General features: G+C 40.4%; 1 protein-coding gene across 2 annotated transcripts in view; it reads right to left on the bottom strand.

The window, feature by feature from the left end:
- Nucleotides 1–3508: 3508 nt before the first annotated feature.
- nrp1a (neuropilin 1a) overlaps nt 3509–19558 on the bottom strand; it is a 221958-nt gene continuing 205908 nt past the window's right edge. For both annotated transcript variants that reach the window (XM_069914440.1, XM_069914441.1), the window contains exons 14-18: nt 18077–18247; nt 14366–14637; nt 12510–12606; nt 9813–9866; nt 3509–6441 (exon numbers count right to left, since the gene is read on the bottom strand). In XM_069914440.1, coding sequence (XP_069770541.1) covers nt 6155–6441; nt 9813–9866; nt 12510–12606; nt 14366–14637; nt 18077–18247 — 881 coding nt within the window. In that variant the 3' untranslated portion in view covers nt 3509–6154. The remainder of the gene's footprint in view (nt 6442–9812; nt 9867–12509; nt 12607–14365; nt 14638–18076; nt 18248–19558) is intronic.

The raw sequence follows: 19558 nt of genomic DNA, 5'->3' as shown, positions 1-19558 counted from the left end.
TGGAATTCACTGTCTGTGTGTTGTTCAGATGGCTGGCTCCTCCCTTGGCTCCACCCTCACCTACCCCATCTTTTACCTCAGATTCATCTGAGGACTATTGTATCTACTGGCCATTGATTATAAGCTATTAAAAGTGTATTTGTACTACTCACAAGTCTCTGAGTGCAATCAGTTGCATTACAGTGTGGATCCTTGATGATTGCTGCTACTCTCTGATGGCAGTATTCCCCGTAGATGTTCTTAATGGTGGGGAGGGTTTTGCCTGCGATTTCCTGGACTGTATCCACTTCCTTTTGCAGGGCTTTCTACTTCAGGGAATTTTGTGTCTCCATATCAGAACATTTTGTAGCTGGTCACCACACTTTCCATCACACATCTGTAGAAATTTGACAGGGTTTCCAATGTCATACCAAACCTCCGCAAACTCCAGAGTAAGTAGAGGAGCGGAAGTATTTTCTTCATGATGCCGTTAGTGTGCTGGGTCCAGGAAAGAACCTCCGAGATAGTGACTCTTAAGAACTTAAATTTGCTCACCCTCTCCACTTCTGTTCCCTCAATAATCACTGGATCATACATCTCTGATTTTCCCTTCCTGAAATCAACAATCATTTCCTTGGTTTTGGTGACATTGAGTGTGAGATTGTTGTTGGTGCACCATTCAGCTAAGTTGTCAATCTCCCTCCTGGGTGCCGACTCATCGTCCCTTTTTATACAACTAACTACATGGTAATGTAAGCGAATTTTGAGAATGTGTTGTTGTCCTGAGCCACACAGTCATAGGTGTATAACGAGTAATGCAGGGGCTAAGAACACAGCCCTGTGGTTCTCCAGTACTGATGGATATTGTGGAGGAGATGTTCTTACCAATCCTTACTGATTGTGGTCTGGAAGTGAGGAAATCCAGGATCCAATTACACAGTGGGGTGTTGAGGTTTTGGAGTTTGCTGATCAATTTTGAGGGGATGATGGCGTCAAATGCCAAATGCAACGCCATTATTCCCTCAACATTGGTGCTGAATACCAAATTCTCCATCCATCTTTTATGTCAAGGTTTCCATATAAATTTAATAACCTCTTCCAAGATGTAAGCTATGGCATAAGCAGAATTTCCTTCCTTATTGTATTTAGCTAGGAATTCATTCTACTTTCAAAGCACAGTGGGCACATTGCAATCAAAATTCAGCCACAGCGGGAAAGGTTTCCTCTGACAACACACCATGTTCCTCCTATTACGGAGATCAACAAGCGAGTTAATGATTGAGGGGAGTGCTACTTTAAGTGACTGCTGGTTTTATAACAATCCTGCTGTCAGATTTCTCTTGTACCAATTCATTGGGAGCTCATTTTCAAACAGGCACCAATTTGCTTGGCAGGGATGAGCGGTGCATCAAAATACACTGCTAGTTTGTGATGGGACAGATCCAGTTAATGATACATTAGCTTGGATTTTGCTGTAGGAATAATAGTGAAGCTGTCAGGACTTGTTATTAGTGCAAGGTAAAACTGACAACAAATCCTTGCATCTGCATGTGGGAAACATGGTCACTGCTGTCAGTAATATTCTGCTCTTGTTCACATGGGCACTCATTGCTTGTAGAATCTGGAAGAAAATCTTTGTAAACCACAAATAAAAGGATATTAAAAACAGAAGAGTCATGGGACCATAGAGCACAGAAATAGACTCTTCAAACCACTAGATTCATGCTGTCCATCAAACAACCACACACATTTATCCTTCACTGATCCCATTTTATTTTCCCACATTCCAGTCAAGTCATTCCCTGATCATTCCTCACCGGGGCAATATATAGTGGTCGACAAGTAATCTACTAACCTACCAGTCTTTTGGTGTGAAAGGAAACCAGAGCACCCAGGGAAAACCAATGTGCTCACAGGGAGAATGTGCAAGGATCAGGATCAAACCCAGGTCGCTGGAAGGGCAAGGCAGCAGCTCTATTAGTTGCACCACTGTGAATAACTGCTCAGCTTGCATTAAAGGTCAACAAAAAGCTTAGGACCAGTGCAATGGGTAACAGCTTGGATTTTGAACTTGAAGTATTTCAATGATGTTGGTAACAATAATCACTGCTGAGCAGCTTGCTGAATGGTTAAAACCAAGTTAATGTTGTAAATGCTGGTACTTTATTCCCACAGAGGAACAATGTTGAAAACAAAACTTCGATACCTTTCACCTTTTACATATTTTGGTTGCTTGACTACTCCCATGTGAGTCAGTCATCAAGTTTAACATCTATACTGCATGGAAGCAGGTTCTTCAGCCCAATCTGTCCATGCTGACCAAGTTATCCATCTGAGCTAGTCCCACTAGGCTATGCTTGGCCCATGTCCTTCTGAACCTTTCCTACCTATATACCTGTTAAAATGTATTTCAAATATTGTAATTCAATTTCACCCCCACCCCCCCACTTCTCTGGCAGCTCCATCCATACATACAACTTTGTGTGGAAAATGTTGGCCCCCAGGTTCATTTTCAATCCCCAACCCCCCCCCCCCCCCCGGACACACACACACACACACTCCCTCTCATCTTAAACCTATCACTTCTAGTTTTAGACCTTTCCCCCTGGGGAAAAGACGGTGAGTGTTCACCTTATTTACAGTCCTCACAATTTTGTAAGTTCATTTCTTAATCCCATAAACTCCAGGGATAAAATTCCTAGGCTATGCAGTCTCTCCTTATAAACATTCCAGTCCCTGTAATATCTTCTCTGACTTGATGGCAGGCACCTTCCCATAGCAGGGTGAACATAACTGCAAACAGTACTCCAAACATGTCCTCACCAATGTTATGTATGTTAAATGATGTACCAAATGTTGTACTTGCTGTGCTGAAGGTGAAAGCAACTGTGCCATGCATTTTCTTCACACCCTGTTGACATGTGTTGACACTTTCAGGGAACTATATTCCTGTACCCTAGATCTTTCTCTTCAGGATCCTACTATTTCCTGTGCAAGTTCTTCTTTGTTTTGATTTACCGACTGCTCAGCACTTGTATCTGAATTAAATTCCATCTGCTATTCCTCAGACCATTGACTTATCTGATCAAGGTCCTTTTGTAACCTTAGATAATCTTTCTCATTATCCACCATCCAACCAATTTGAGTGGCATTGCCAGAGCCAATTTTTTTTTTCTACCTCTAAGAATGGTTTAAACAATGTTAACATTTCAACTTTTTCCTTCCTGGCTTGCAGCCCAGTGAGGAATCTTCATTCACTGGATGTAAATATGTTCAGCCCACATCTGATTCATTGACAAGGCCCTGCATTAGATAAAATGCCCAACAACCAGAAATCTCCACTGACAATATTGTGGGGATGTATTCACAACACGGGCAATGGAAGCATTTCAGCATTAGTCAGTACAGTACTATGCTCCAGTTTGTTAATCTGATAAAGCAACAATTGTCATCTGACAATAACATTTTAATATTCCAGGAAATAAACGTATCACACAGTTAAATAAATAAATAAATAAATGCAGGGAAATTATAGTGAAAACCCTTGTTTAATGCACAGCATAGAAATATATACATATAGCAGATATTCCTTTGATAAAATACAAACAAATATGAAAATTACAAAGAAAGAAAGAACATTCAACCTTTTTTCCAAAGATAGTTTCAAAAGTTTTACATCCAAATTTTCTCAGGAGTCTCCACCAATATCCCTGGAAACTTCCCAGACAATTTTATTCAAAACTGGGTAGGTTAGGATTTTAGTGGGAGAACAGCATTTTCACTATTATGTTATCACTCCAAACTCATTGTCAGAACATCATATTAAGATATAGAAGGGCTATGGTCTTATGTTTCCAACAAGTATGAACTCACTCTAGGTTCTTTTCCGCTTCAGACACGTATGATCATGCCGAAGTTGCTTTAACAAATAATTGGACCTCTAGTATTGCAAGGTCAATGAAAATTCTTCAAGCCATTCTCTTTCCACAGTGGCATTTCCCATTAACTCTATGTACCCTTCCAGCTTTCTGCTGAAGGCAACATCTCAAGCAGGATTTTGCTAAATGACTAGTTTTGCACCATAAAGTCATGTGACAGAAACTTCTTCCTTGCTTCTCCTTGTTAACTCTCAGATGGCAGAGAAATATAAGATCAAAGTTGATTACTTTCCCAGAGAGAGCACATCAATTATATTATGGAGACTGGGTAGTCCTAATGCATTACTTTGCTTTCACTCGTTGCAAAGTGCTGGCTACGGTATTAGGATGATGAGAGGCACAGGGGAGGGGAGATGACAGGAAAGAGAGAACAATATTGAACTCAGCTCTTTCGACATTCGCCCATTACTTAAGCCAAATAATGGTGGGGATGGACATCTGAATGCTCCAATCTTCCATATTCAATGTAGCTGCAGGAAAGGAGAACACTATTGAAGTTCTACTGTGAATCCTACAGAATACTATTTTGATATTGCCTTAAGTTGAAAATACATTTCTCCACACTCTACATTTACCCCCTCCATAAATCTTCGTCCGTGAAGCCAAGCCAAAGAAGAAAAGAACATTTCTTCACATCTGATTCTTGCCCTTGACCTAATGAAATGAGTGGTTTATAATGCTATGAACCTTCCAAATAAATATACCAGGAATTTCACTGTTAGATTACATGGACCTGAAGAGTTCATCCAGAAATAGTGTCTGTATGCACATAAAACACACCAATAGATTTTTATCTGTCTGCAGTGCTTCATAATTATTGGTTAAAAAAACACTGTGGTACTGGTTCTTTTAAGATTCATTGGCTAATTTATTATTTACATATTTAACAGATTTAACCAGTGATTTGTGGGATCACAGCAGTTTGCTGTTTATGAATTAATTGCTCCTGCAATTGCTTCCATTCCTCATTTATTTTGATTGAATGGCTGTGCTATTATCACACACAATGAATTCTGACCTTGCTGACTAGGCAGGAAATGCAGAATAATCAGGAATTGCTCAAGGCTGCTGTGGTTTTCTTCTAAGCCTTAATGGTTAATTCTGGGAATTATAGGACACTGCAGCTCACTGTATTGTACTTATAGGTCCCATTATAAGAAACCACAAAAAAGTACTGTAGGAAAAGTTTAAATTTAATTGAATCTTTGGAAGGCAGTAGTCATAAATTTGAGTACAAGATACAACACAACAGTATGAATTGTCTAGGCTTTCTGTGTGTCAGGAGTACAAATATTTTGAGTTAAGGCTTTTTTCTGTTCATTTTTAAAGCAACACATTACACAAGCAATAATGCCATTAAAAAAGTTTAGGAAAAAAATTCAGAGAAACTCTTACAGCAATACAAAACATGAAACAATACAAGAAACATTTATCAACTGTATCATTATAGATATCTTTAATTTTTTTAATACTTTTTTCCTTTTTACTTAAACTGATAAACAGAAATAGAATCAAATCTCTCCAATACTGTTCTTACAACACGCTCATCTAAAGAACACAAGAGGAAAAATCAACCTTGTAGCGCATATTTCAGTGCAAGCAATTGTTAATCCAAGCCTCTGGCCTGGAGCCAATCACAATGTTATCAGCGTACAGGCAGTTGCCCTGTGTAGCATGTCAACAAGTCAATGTATTTACCCTTGTTATAAAGGATATGACCCCTTTCCCCCCTCCCCCCCCCCCCCAATGTCCAGTGAGGCTTAATGCTAATTGTTTTCAAAATGGGACAGGGTGGGAGAAAAATGAAAATACTGCATACTCAAAGTATAAAATCTGGACTAATATACAAAAACACAGGTATTTAAAGCCCTTTGGAAACATATTCTGTGAAGCTAAGTCATTATACAAATAGAATGATACAAATTTATAACTCTTTACAGAAAATGATAAATACTTGTAAAATGATCTCACTTGGTCTCAACACCAGCATTTGTTCATTTAAAACTTTAATTTAAAAATTAAAAAGCAGACTGTACATAATTATTTTCTTTTTACATAGCATCTCGTTTGATTGCTTTAACAGTTGCTCCTGAGGAAAGCTTGGCTCAGTCACAGACCAGCATTATCCAGAGCTCTTCTTGTCTTTCCAAAGGCAAACAATTACAAAAACAAAATCATTTCCACAGTTTCAGGCAACCTTCCTCGGCCATTTCAACCCTCTTGAGTGCTTCTTTTCTTCATGCCTCTGAGTAGGAGTTCTGTGAGTTCAGCTTATCCTTTTTCAGTTTCACTCCATCCACAAGTTCAAAATTATAACTCTCAAGAGCAGATAGATTCCTGTCAGCCAGTGCACTGTGCCAGCAGGCACAGTACAGAACAACCCCACAGATGGCCCCCAGAATGACTCCCAGGGCACTCATAGCTATAATCGTAATAAGAATAGGGTCGAGGGTCTTCAGCATGTTTCCAGGACCTCCAGAGTTCTCATAGAAGGCTTTGTCAGTGGAATCCTCAGGGTCCCCAGCTGTAACAAGCACACCAATAACCTTTTAAAAGCCTACTCTTTTGGATTAGAGTATTTTCATATTTCTACATTAGCAATATACAGTTAGGGCAGTGAAAGGACTATTATTAAGTGCTTTATGTTCAAATTTCCAGAGACGAGTGAGGATTGAGCAGAAATATTTCCAGCTTCTCAAGAATTAGGGGTGGGGAATGAAGATTGCTCTTGTACATTGATTGCGGCGAATGGACAGCAGTCCTGGGAAATGGACAACCCACTGGACCATAAGATCTTGGGTGATCAGCTATATTTTTCTGCAGATTCCCATGTTGCTCTTCATTTATTTTAAACAATTTAGTGCTTTCTAATTTCCATCCTTTCATAGACTTAATATTAAAAAAAATAAAAAAACAACACAGTGGAAACCAATTCTGGCCATTGAACCCCGTGCCACCCAATTATATCCAATTGACCTACCGACCCTGTATGTTTTTAGGGATTGGGAGAAAACGAGAGCACCCAGAGAATCCCCAAGCAGGTCACGAGGTGAACATACAAACCCTTTACAGACAGTGCCAGATTCGAACCTGAGTTGCTGGAGTTATAATAGCATTGTGCTAATTGCTAAGATAACCATACTACCCCATTCATTCTGCTCCTCCTCTATTTCTCTGCAACTTAACTCTTATCTCATTTCTAAGATCTAAAGTGCAATATAAAATGTCAGAAGGAGAAGACAGATGCATTGAAATGAACGCCTGATGATCTCCCAATAATAGGCCATGCTGGTCTAAAGAGAAGTTAGTGACCTAAAATATTGACTCTTTTTCTCACTGCAAGGACGTTGCCTGATCTGCTGAGTATTTTCAACACTCTTTGTTTTTGTTATTTTTTTTTGCTGCCTCTTTGTGCTTTTGTTACTTGTTTTCTCATTTATTTATATATCTTCAGCAGTAAATATGGCTCCAATTACTAAGTCCCTTCACCAAGTCATTTATATAGACTGTAAATAGCTGAGGTCTCAGCACGGACTTCCTCAGATCTGAGATTCAGGGATGTGGTTCCCAGGGGATCAACAGCACACATCAGGCCTTGTTTTACCTTTGAGACACAGATATAGATTCATAAGTAACTCTAAACCTAAATGTTTCATCTGTTGCTATGGATTAGTCATGATAAAATAATATAAAACATAAAAACCTACAAAACAGTACAGGCCCTTCCGCCCACAATGTTGTACAGATAAAGTAACCTACTCTACCTACTGCCTAGAATTCCCCTGCTGTATAACCCTCCATTTTCTTTCTGTTCTTTGCACCTATGGCATGGCCTCTTGAAAGCCTATTGTACCTGCCTCCATCACCATTGCCAACAGCACATTCCATGCACACCCACCCCACTCTCTGTGTGAAGAACAGAGTTCTTACATCACCCCCCCTATACTTACTCCCAATCACCTTAAAACTATGCCCTCAGGGGCCTTGATGGAGATCTTTGCATCCTCACTTGGAACAGATGAAGTCCTGGAGGGCTGGAGATGTTGTACCTTTGTCAAGAAGGGAAGTAGGAATAATCTGGGAAATTATTGGCCGGCAAGCTTCACATCAACAATGGGGAAACTATTGGAAAGGGATACTTAGGGATAGGACATAGTCAGATTATGAACAGTCAACATAGCTTTGTGTTGAGTAGATCAGGTCTTACAAATTTGATTGAGTTATTGCAGATATGATGTGATTAGGATAAGGATAAGGTGGTTGATAAGGGCAAGACAATTGATCTACACAGTCCTCAGTAAATCATATTATAAGATCCCTCTTGGTCAGCTGAATTAGAAGATATAGATGCATAGGATCCATGGGGAATTGATAGCTTGAATTCAGAACTGGGTGGGTCATAGTAGACAGAGGCTAGTGGTGGAACATTGTTATTTAGGTTGGAGGGCCATAACCAGTGGCAGTCCTCAGGGATTGGTGTTTGGACTTTTATTGATTTATAGTGACCTGGATGAAAAATTAGGAGAGTGGGAAGTACGTTTGTGGTTGACACAAAGGTTGGTGGAGCTGTGGACAGCGTAGAGAGCTATTAAATAATACACAAGGTATAAATCAGTTAGGAATGTGTAGACAAGTGTGAGGTGTTGCATGTTGGGAGTTCAAATGTAACGCAACCATAGCAGGATTCTTAAAAGCATTAATGTGCAATAGCATAAGGGGGGGGGGGGGGATGGGTTGGGGTTCAGGTTTATAGGTTTATGCAGGAAATAGAGGGATTGTAAGAGGCAAAACAAATTGATTTGGTGGCATTGAAGAAATGTGGCCTGCTTTCCTTCATTGGCAGAGCATTGAATATAAAAATAAGTCATGTGGCAGCTACATTGGTTAGGCCACTCTTGGAATATTGTATGCAATTCGGGTCATCCCATGACAGGAATGATCAGAAGCTTCCGAAGGGCTACAGAAGTTTACCAAGATGCTCCCTGGATGTGAGGGTGTGAATAATAAGGAGGGGCTGCACAAACTCGGGTTGTTTCCTCTGGACCATTGGAGGATGAGGGAGGACCTGATAGATGTTTATAAAATCACGAGAGGTGTTGATGGGGTAGACAATCAGAACCTTTTTCCCCTGGTGAAACTATCACACACCAGAGGACATGTGTTCATTGTGGAGGATGAGGTGGGGTGGGGGGAAGTTTAAAGAAGATGTGCGGAACAAGTTTATTTTTACACATCGGGTGGTAGGTGTCAAGAACAGGCTTCCAGGAGTAGTGGTGAAGGCAGATACTCTAATAGCATTTAAGTGCTTCATGAATATGCAGGAAATAGAGGGATAGTAAAATATACTAACAACAAAGTTTTAGTTCAAATTGAGCATCATGTTTGGCACAGGCATGTGGGGCAAAATGCCTGTTCCTGTGCAGTTCTGTGCTATGTTCTAAAGCATTGGTGGTTACAGATGTGCCACTGCAAAAGACTGGGAACAATACTGTTGGAAATAAACACCAGGGATGTGAAGAGCAGACCAACAAATGTTTGGATGCATGTGGTTAAAATAACACATGCTTCTAATAAGTAGAAATGGTTTTGATTATAAATTTGGCCTTCTCCGCAAGATAGTTTTCACCACTGCTGTAATGCTTATTGCAGTGTTTCCCTTCCCTACTGACTACCATGCCCCTAGGCCTGAGACATATTTTAGAATTGATTTTAGACTTAATTTCCTGTAGCTAATGTTAAGGTTGGCAAGCTAGAGAAAACGTAACTGAGGACTATCTAAAACCATTCTCTCAGCACCATCAGTGCAAATCTTCATCGGGTTCTGACTGTGCCTTGCGATAATAAATACACTAATGTTCTGGTTCATTTGCTGAAGCAACTACCAAAGCGACTCACCAGTGGGAAAAATTGATGGAACACCATCTGAATCTGGAAGAGCATCCCTTGGAGCTGTAAAAAGTTAAAGCACTAATCAGCACAAGAAGGGTTTTGTGAAAACTTGTTTTCCAAAATTTCATTTCTGCAAAACCACAACATATTTTTAGACATATACATTTACAATATCTCAGTATACGTAGACATATACATTTTTTTCACAATATACCTCTATCCAAAACAGGTCTACAAGTGAGTAATTGATTCAGCAACTAGCAATGCTGGTGAAGGCTTCACATGGCAATATTTTTATAAATGTCTCATGTTCCAGTTTGCCTACCATCCGAATGGGTCCACAGATGACGGAATAGCCTTGACCCTCCACTTCGCCCTGACCCACCAACAGAACGATACCTGTATGCCAGACTGTTGCTCAATGACTTCAACACGATCATGCCTCAGAGGCTAGTGGATAAACTGTACTCATTGGGACTCAGTACCCCTCTCTGCAACTGGATTCTGGACATCCTGACGGGAAGACCACAATCTGTCTGGGTTGGCAGAAGACCCTCAAGCCCCATCACACTGATCACTGGCGCACTTCAAAGCGGAATGCTCAGCCTGCTATTGTTCATGCTGCTGTCTCACCATTGCAAAGTCATTTCTTACAGGATCATTAAATTTGTGGATGATACAACAGTCGTTGGGCTCATCCGCAACAACGATTAATCACATTTCAGAGAGAAGGTTGAAAGGCTTGTAAAATGGTGTGAGAACAACAACGTGAGTCTTAACATGGACCAGACAAAGAAGATAATTGTGGACTTCAGGAGGACAAAGGTTGACTATTCTCCACTGCACATCAACAGTTCTCTCATGGACAGCACAAAGTTCCTGGGCATGCATAGGAAGGACAACCTTTCCTGGACTCACAAAATCTCCTCAATAGTTAGGAAAACACAGAAGTGCCAACACTTTCTAAGGAGGCAGAGGGGGGGCAAAGCAACTGGCCTCCATCTTTTACAGGAGCACAGCGGAGAGTGTCTTATCTGGCTGCATCATTGTGTGGAATGGTAGCTGCAAAGCATCAGTCCGGAAATAGAACCATAGGGCATCACAACTGATAAAAACAGGCTCTCTGTGCTGAACAGAGGATAATTAAAACAGCCAAGAAGATCACTGGAGTCTCTCTCTTTCTTCTTTTGATGACATTTACATAGGGTATTGCCTAAACAGGGCTTATGGAATTATAGAAGATCCTTTCCATCCAGCACACAGTATCTTTAACCCACTTCCATCAAGAAGGAAGTATAGGAGCATCAAAATCAGGACCTCCAGGGTGGGTAATAGCTTCTTTCCTGATGAAAGATATTCTGTAACCATGTAAACCATTCCAAATATTTATCTATATTCATTTTGATTATTTGTGTACTCATTAGGCATAGTAATTTTTTAAAAATATGCACCATGGCCTGGATAGACACTGTTACATTGGGTTCTATATGTACAATCAGATGAAAATAAACTTGAACTTAAATTATAATTCACTTAACACAATTGCCTCACCATTGATTTTACATTCTACTTGAATACTTCCTGATCCACAAAGGTTCACAGTTAAAATTCATTTGGCCTCACGGCCATGGCTTTCTGCTCGGGCCTCCTCTTCCATGGATTAACAAGTTTTGACCTTATTATGGAGGACTAGTTAGTTTTGCACTTAGATACTTGCATGATATTTGGAGGAAATCATTCAGCAACTTTACCCTCATTTGCTGGGAGTCAATTCAAATGAAGCCTGTGCATTGATTTTCAGGAACCAATAGCAACATCTTTCCCTCAAAGGTTTAGCTCTTAAGGGCTAACATTTCCAAGAAGGACATCAAGCATAGGGACACTCCCACCAGCAAGTTCTTTTTCAAGTTACACACCATTTTGATTTAAATATTGTTGTTAATTCATCACTGCTGGGTATTGGAACTCTGCAAGTGAAAGCTCCAGGGGTTTACGATCATCACAGGGACTGCAGTCACTCTAGTTGGTGACTCTACACCACTTTCTCAAGGGCAGTTGATAGTGACCCTGCAAGTAATGCCCACTTCACATAAATTATGAAAGAAATATTGTCATGTTTAAAAATTTTGACATTTGCTGTCCTTTTAGATAGCAAGAGGTGGCCTCATAGAGCAAAGTGAATGAAGAACACGGTTAGCTATGCATGATCTGAATGCTTTCTGCACATTTTAGATTGAGGAGTGAAGAAAAGAGTTAACATGAAATTCTGCCTTTTGATCTGTGGATATGGCACTGAAGTTCATTGCTATCTCAAGAAGTGTGCAAGTTTACACTTAACCAAGGCGAAAATAGAGTCTAGCACAGACTGTGGCTCTGCGACAGGTACAGTGGACAGCTTTTGGAAAACACTAGGTGCACAGCCCACCATTTCAGTACTACCAGACTGCCGCAATGCAAGAAGGCTGCTCACTACCACCCCCTGAAGGGCAGTTAACAAAGTGCAATTAAATGCTGGCCACCTCAGTGACTGCAACCTGGCAAGTAAACAAAAGGAATTTAGTCAATGGGAAGTTTAATCTTTGCTTCCCAGAAGGACTCCTTGCTTGGCTCAAGATCCTGGCAGTTGGCTAACTATCATAGAATTTCACCTCAAAGCTCTGTAAAGGGTAGAAACTCGAGTGACCAACTTGGAAGAAAACTCACCCATGCATTCGCTCGGATTCCGGTTGCTGACGACATCCACATCGTGCACTGCCACTTCTCCACGCTTCCCCTTTCCAACAATTACTTCCAGCCCCACCTTTAGGGATAAAAGGTTTTAAAGGCTTGAACAAAGTTTATGTCAGAATGCCAAACTGATGTTTTCATCTAAAAATCAAATGGTCAAATTCAAAATGTTTTCCACATGTTGATGGAAGATTCTGGTAGGCTTTCATCCTAATTCCTGAATCTAATTTAAGAAACCAGCACAATATTCCATCTTAAGTTACTCAAAACAGAACTGGTTGCACTCCACTGGGCTGACAAATGAAGATACTTTGCCTTCACTTCTCCCTTCAATTCTTAGCCTACGTTTTAAAATTAATTAGTGTGATATCGCCTTTTTTTTACACTTGTCCATACAAAATAATAATTTATTCAAATACATTTATTTCCCCTTTTAATACGCACAGTCTGGTGATAGGATGGGTCATTTGTTATATGTGAATCTGGACTATTAATCCAGAAACACAGGTCTGATTTCAACTGCCAGAATTTAAATTCAAGTAATGAAAGAAAGCTGGGGAAAAAAAGGTCAGAAATGGTAGCGGTGTGGTGCGCTGTTAGACAGCATCAGACACACACAAGTTAAAGACTGTACAACAGGCTTTAATTCACAAAGACTCTGTATGAGGCCTCGGGAGGCCGGCGCAGGCTTATATCCTGGAGGGTGATTGACACCCGACCAGTTGAGGCTTGATCCATTCAGGCCGACTGATTGACAGCCGGCCAGATGTTGTCCTGTCCCCTTACACTCCTGCAGCTACAGAGGTTGCCCCCTGCAGTGGCTGGTGGTACCCTCCTGCAAGTACAGAGGTTGCCCCCTGCAGTAGGCCGGTGGTACACTCCTGCAAGTACAGAGGTTGCCCCCTGCAGTAGGCTGGTGGTACACTCCTGCAGGTACAGAGGTTGCCCCCTGCAGTAGGCCAGTGGTACACTCTGCAAGTACAGAGGTTGCCCCCTGCAGTAGGCTGGTGATACACTCCTGCAAGTACAGAGGTTGCCCCCTGCAGTAGGCCGGTGGTACACTCCTGCAGGTACAGAGGTTGCCCCCTGCAGTAGGCCGGTGGTGTACCACCAAAAGCGGTAACCATGAAGTTATGAGGTCAGTGCAGGACCCCATCTAGTTCACTAAAGTTCATCGAAAAAGGACATCTGCCATCTTTAACTTGACAGGCTTTCATTGGACTCCAGTTGCTTCTGACATAGCCAAGCAATCCAATTAGTGATGGGCAAAACTATCCTTGTTCAGTGCTGGATTTGAACCCAAGTCCCTGGCCATGTCATAGCGTTGTGCTAACCTATATGCTAACAGTGCTGCTCTAAGTAAGACCTCCTGCCATTTAAATTTCTGCTGAAGACAAATAGGAGACTGCAGATACTGGAATCTGACGCTAGACACAGTCTGCTTGAGGAGCTCAGTGGGTCGAGCAGCAACAGTGGGAGAAAAAGAATGGTCGATGTTTTGAGGCAAAATCCTCTTGATAAAGGGGTTTCTTAAATCTTGATAAAGGGTGTTGGCCTGAAATGTTGACCATTCATTTTCTCCCCTGATGCTGTTTAACTTGCCAAAATCCTCCTGCAGATTGCATCAATGTGTCTGGTTTTGACTTCTCATTTTATTCCATCTCGGTATTTCAGAGCATCTCTCCAGAGGTCTCTCTGATCACCTTGACGTAATTGAAGAGTTCTGACATTTTAACAGACAGATATCTGGACGATGTTATGCTTGGTTGTGCAATTCAAAGATATTTAAACAATATGCAGATTTCAAGTCATTAAAGAATTCCTGATGTTACCTGATAGACATGTGATGATCGCGGGAGGAGTACTTGCCCTTCCTGCCAGTGGTTACCTTGAGGTCCACGCAAGGTCCAGAGGACTCTGGTAGGGAAGCCACCTGTCAGTTTCCTTTGAATCACATTCAAACTGCTGCCATGAGTTCCACGGATTTGGTACCAAAAAACCATACAATGCCCATAACTTGTGAATGGCAAGGAAGGGCTCCATAATCGCGCAACCTGCTCTTCTTTTTCTCCAATTTTTTCAGTGTAAATAAAATGGTCTTTGCCTACATGGATCAAGAACAAGAATTAATTCCTTCAGTTATGATAGATAAATAGAACTACAGATTGTGAGAAAAAAATCTGTGACCTAACACTAATATTATTGCTAATCACTGTACCAGCTAGCTCTTCAATCACTGCATGTCATTAATTATGCTATTAATAGAAGGCATGTAATGTTCTTCCTGATTGATATGATATTTGGAACTCTGAAGGTCCATGCCTTAACTATCAGGTGACTCTATAGGTGAAAAGGTGAAAAGGCTGGCTTTTCTTTGATGTGAGCCAGCCGCTTGGGCAAGATGATAACCTTTTTAGTATGGCTGCTGAACTTTTCCCAGAATGCAGTTCTGGGAAACCAGAACCACACTCTGCATTCACAGCCAAAGGACTATGCAGTTGTGTGAGCACATATTCTCTTAAAAAGTACAGCCCTAATCTTAACCTAATTAATTTTTCAAACAAATTCATGTTTAAAAGCAGAGGGTAGCTTTCCTCTCCTTCCTTCTACTCTCCTTCCCCCAAGCATTGCCTCAGGGGATTGTTGAGTTATTTTGTAGTTTATTTTGCTCACTGATATTTTCCTTCCTCCCTGTCTCCGAAGGTTATTCCTTCCTGAGTGAAGGTCCCACTGGTCACAAGTGGTCATAGCCTCGGGGTAGTAGATTTAGGATGGAGATGAGGGTGGTGAATTTGTGGAATTTGCTGCCCAACAAAACTGTGGAGGCTACCATAGTTAGCAGGCTTGATGGGCTGGATGGCCTGCTCCTGCTCCTATTTCTTATGTTCTTAAGCACTTTCTGGAAACCTCTCCCGAGTCATCATTTTGTGAGAAGTGAGCTTCTGTGTTCACTGGGGGATGTGTCAAGCTTGTGGGAAAGGGTCCTGCCAGTGAGGGCTGACCCTTCCTCACTCCCTCAGGCATTTACTGCCCTCCTTTTCTAATATTTTTATTGGTTTCATCAAGTAAATGTTACATAAGTACATGATAATTAGGTAAAGTATTAACAAATCTCACAATAATAAAAATGGTGTTAAGATCTACGTCACATTGAAATGAAATAACAAAAATCCAAAAAAAACACTTTATGAATTATCAACCGCCTCCCTTCAGAGGCTACTGGCTAAACCCTAAACAGTTCAAAAAGTAATCAATGGGGTAAAAAAAAATTTAAAAATAAACTAATCTTAAAAATTTTGAAAATAATTTTGCATAAGGTAAAAAAAATTCAGTAGTGGAACATCTAATTTTTTCTAAAGACAGATGTGCCATCATATCAGACAACCAAGGAAACAAGCAGGAAAAGGATTTGTATGAAATACATCTTACAAAAAACTGGAAAGTGAGGGACATAACCAAAACATATGTACCTTCTTCAGTTATACATTTATCACATTTAGAAGAAAGATTAGAATAGAATTTAGCTCAGTGGTTCTCAACCTTTTTTTTCCACTCACATACCACTTTCAGTAATCCCTATGCCATCAGTGCTCTGTGATTAGTAAGGGATTGCTTAAGGTGGTCTGTGAGTGGGAAGGGAAGGTTGAGAACCACTGCTCTAGAACCAATTGTTACTGAAATATTTTGCTTGAGAAAATTTGTCATTAGCCCATTTCCTTTGGAGTTATGAAACTGCACATGACGAGTCAATTGGGTACAAGTGAAACAGTGGTTTTCAACCTTTTTCTTTCCACCATATCCCACCTTAAGCAATCCCTTACTAATCACAGAGCACCTGTGGCACAGAGAATACTTAAAGTCATATGCGAGTGGAAAGAAAAAGGTTGAGAACCACGGATTGGATTTTGGAAAATTGGGCCCAATGTACTACCTTAAACTGTATTAATGAGTGTCTAGAACAAAGAGAGGATGAATGCACTCGCTTCAAAATAGAATTCCATGTAGTTTCAGAAATTAACTGTTGAAAACCTTGTTTCCATAGCTTTTTAATTCTGTCCAGGAAACCATCCCTTGATCTTAAAGGTCTGATAATATGATAACACCATTTTAAAATGATAAATCTCCCCTATCATAGAAGGTTCCAGATATTGAGCGAGCCTCAAAATTAAAGAATTCAAGATTCTAACCAGTAAATAATGAAAAAAAAAGTGATGTCTAGGTATTTTGAATTTGGTGGATAATTGTTCAAAAGATTTTGGTCAAAAAAGAAATCTAAGAAAGATTTATTGCCCTCCTGAATTGGGCACACTGAGCATTGCTTCCACCATATCTGATAAGATTGGCAGAGGCAACGATTGAACCTGACATCAATGGGAAGAAGTCTATTTCTTATCCAGCAGATATTTCTCAAAATAACAATTCTTTCAGTTCAATACTGATTTTAAAAAATAATGTAAAATAAGATCTTTTCAGCCGGTTGCCAACAGCAACGATCTGTTTGAAAACCTGTAATCTTCACAATTCAGGTGTCAGAAATGTGAAATAGAACATTATGAGCTTGAGTAAAGTTATGACCAATTTTTCCTGATTGCCGTAGGGTGACAGGAGATACAGCAGCTTGGTAATGATCAGAGGGATTGAATTTAGGATCAGTGAGGTTCTGCAGCAACTTTTCAAGGTACTGGTGAGGCCGCATCTGGAGTATTGAGTGCAGTTCTGGTCTCCTTACTTGAGGAAGGATGCATTGGCTTTGGAAGCAGTGCAGAGAAGGTTCACCAGGTTGGTTCCAGAGATGAGGAGGTTAGCCTGTGAGGTGAGGTTGAGATGTCTGGGTCTGTACTCAATGGAATTTAGAAGAATGAGAGGGGATCTTATAGAAATGTATAAAATTAAGATAGAGGTAGGTAAGTTGTTTCTATTGGTGAGGGAGGATAGAAGGATTTGTGGTAGTAGATTTAGGATGGAGATGAGGAGGAACTGCTTTTCCCTGAGTGTGGTGAATCTATGAAATTTGCTGCCCATTGAAGCAGTGGAGGTGACCTCAGTTAAATATACAGTATTACTGAAAAGGTTACATAGATTTTTACAGAGATGGGGAATTAAGGGATATGGGAAAAGGTGGAGAAGAGCCTACCATCAGATCAGCCATGATCTCATTGGATAATGGAGAAAGCTCGAAGGGCTGAATGGCCTTCTCCTGCTTCTATTTCCTAAACCCAGAGACATGGTTTTCAGATCCCTATGAGGGAGCTGGAGAAGTTCATCTAACTAAATAAATCTGGAATAAAAAGCTCTCATCAATAGTGATGATCAGAAACTGGTCATCATTAAGAAAATCTGATTCTCAAGTATCCTTCAGCATTGGATGTCTGGCATTATTACCCAGTTTGGCCGATAATGTGGCTCCACATTGAGTGCAGTACACTAATTATGGACTGATCTGACACCTCAAAAAAGAATATTTGCCCAACTGCAACACCACGTTTTTTTTACTTGCTCAATGATAATAGCAAATATTTATTATTTTAAATGTCATTTCTTACCCATGGTATAATTTACATCTGGTCCTCTGTTGGTGGGTTCTCCTTTTCCCATGTGGACTTCCCACTTAAAGTCTGCAGATTCATCATGTTGCCAGTCACAGTAACTCTGGCGGGGAGTGCTCCCAAACCTGCAGCTGAAACCAGGTACCTCGTTGAAGGGAGAGAAACGGTCTGCAAGACAGTCAGGACTTTGTAGTTCATATGATTGAAAGAAGCAGATAGTTACAGCATTTCAAAGCATCCTGATCCCTGGGACAAACTCAGGACTATGATGAGAAGTGGATGCATTCTATTTGATGGGGGCCCAGTGGGGAAAACTGCGAGCCTTTCCCAGGCCTCGAGAACTATTGATTTCATTTTGTAAACACTGCTCAATCAAGGTGTGAGAATTTCAGTCAACTCACAAAAATGGAGGTTGTATGACATTAATATCAAATGTTACCATGGTAACCACAAATGGATCTATGGCACAAACTCAGCGTTAAAGATTTTCATTGATTTTCATTGGAGGTTTAAACTTGGCTTTTCCTTGCATCAATGCCCATATTCCTTTGACACACAAGGTTATTTTTACTATTTCACTCAGTAACTACTATTAGGTACAAACAAGGCCAAGGCAGGCACAGTATATTTTATTCGCTGTATTCTGCTGGAGTTCAGCTTAATGCTATATTGGATTATAGTGATAAGAAGCCAGAATTCAACTTACAGCTGTTTAAAAGTACATTTTTGTATACATACACTAAAACTAAATATTTTGTAGCTAAGCATCGTAGATCATAATAATTTAAAAAAGCAGAAGTAAAACCAGTCCACTCAATTTTCTACATCAGCTGTTTATTTAATCTCCTCCTAAGCAGTGAGATATCTTGGCTTTGATGGTCACTAATGTTAATTCATTCCAGCTTTGAATAATTGCTTGTGTGGAACAAAAATATCCACTAACCTGCCCTTCAATGCTTTTAGAAGTGATTCTGATTTATGGAATTCCACTCACCCTTTGCTGATTTTACTGATCAGTGGGGAAAATACCTTTCACTTTTTTCTGTTTGTAACCTAATTAGATCTTCCTTGACCTTCACTCCTTTGGTGATTACAGCTTCTAGGAGCCTCTCTGGCCTGTCAATCGCAGAGGGAGGATAGCGCAGTACTTTCCTGTTGTGTACGCTCATAAATCTAAGCCAATTTGCTAATGGACCACCAGGAAAACTGGCCATATGGAGAAAGGAATGCAAATTCCCTTGGTCACAATGTAGAACAGCACCAGGAGCATGTCAACGAAGGTTTCATTGTTCAATGAAGTGAAACACGAAAGACCCCAGACACTGTGATTGCAGTAAAGTAGTTTGACTCATACCTTGAAGAAGGGCACTGTCCCTAAACATTGGTTATATATGTTTACCCCCCTATAGATGCCGAGTTCCTCCAGCATTTTTGTGTTTTTATTTCATTATTCAACAGTCTGCCAGTACGGCCGACTAA

This window comes from Narcine bancroftii, chromosome 1, assembly GCF_036971445.1.
Source record: "Narcine bancroftii isolate sNarBan1 chromosome 1, sNarBan1.hap1, whole genome shotgun sequence".
Classification (NCBI taxonomy): domain Eukaryota; kingdom Metazoa; phylum Chordata; class Chondrichthyes; order Torpediniformes; family Narcinidae; genus Narcine; species Narcine bancroftii.
Note: the sequence above shows the minus strand (reverse complement) of the source record. Positions and strands in the feature narration are given on the sequence as shown.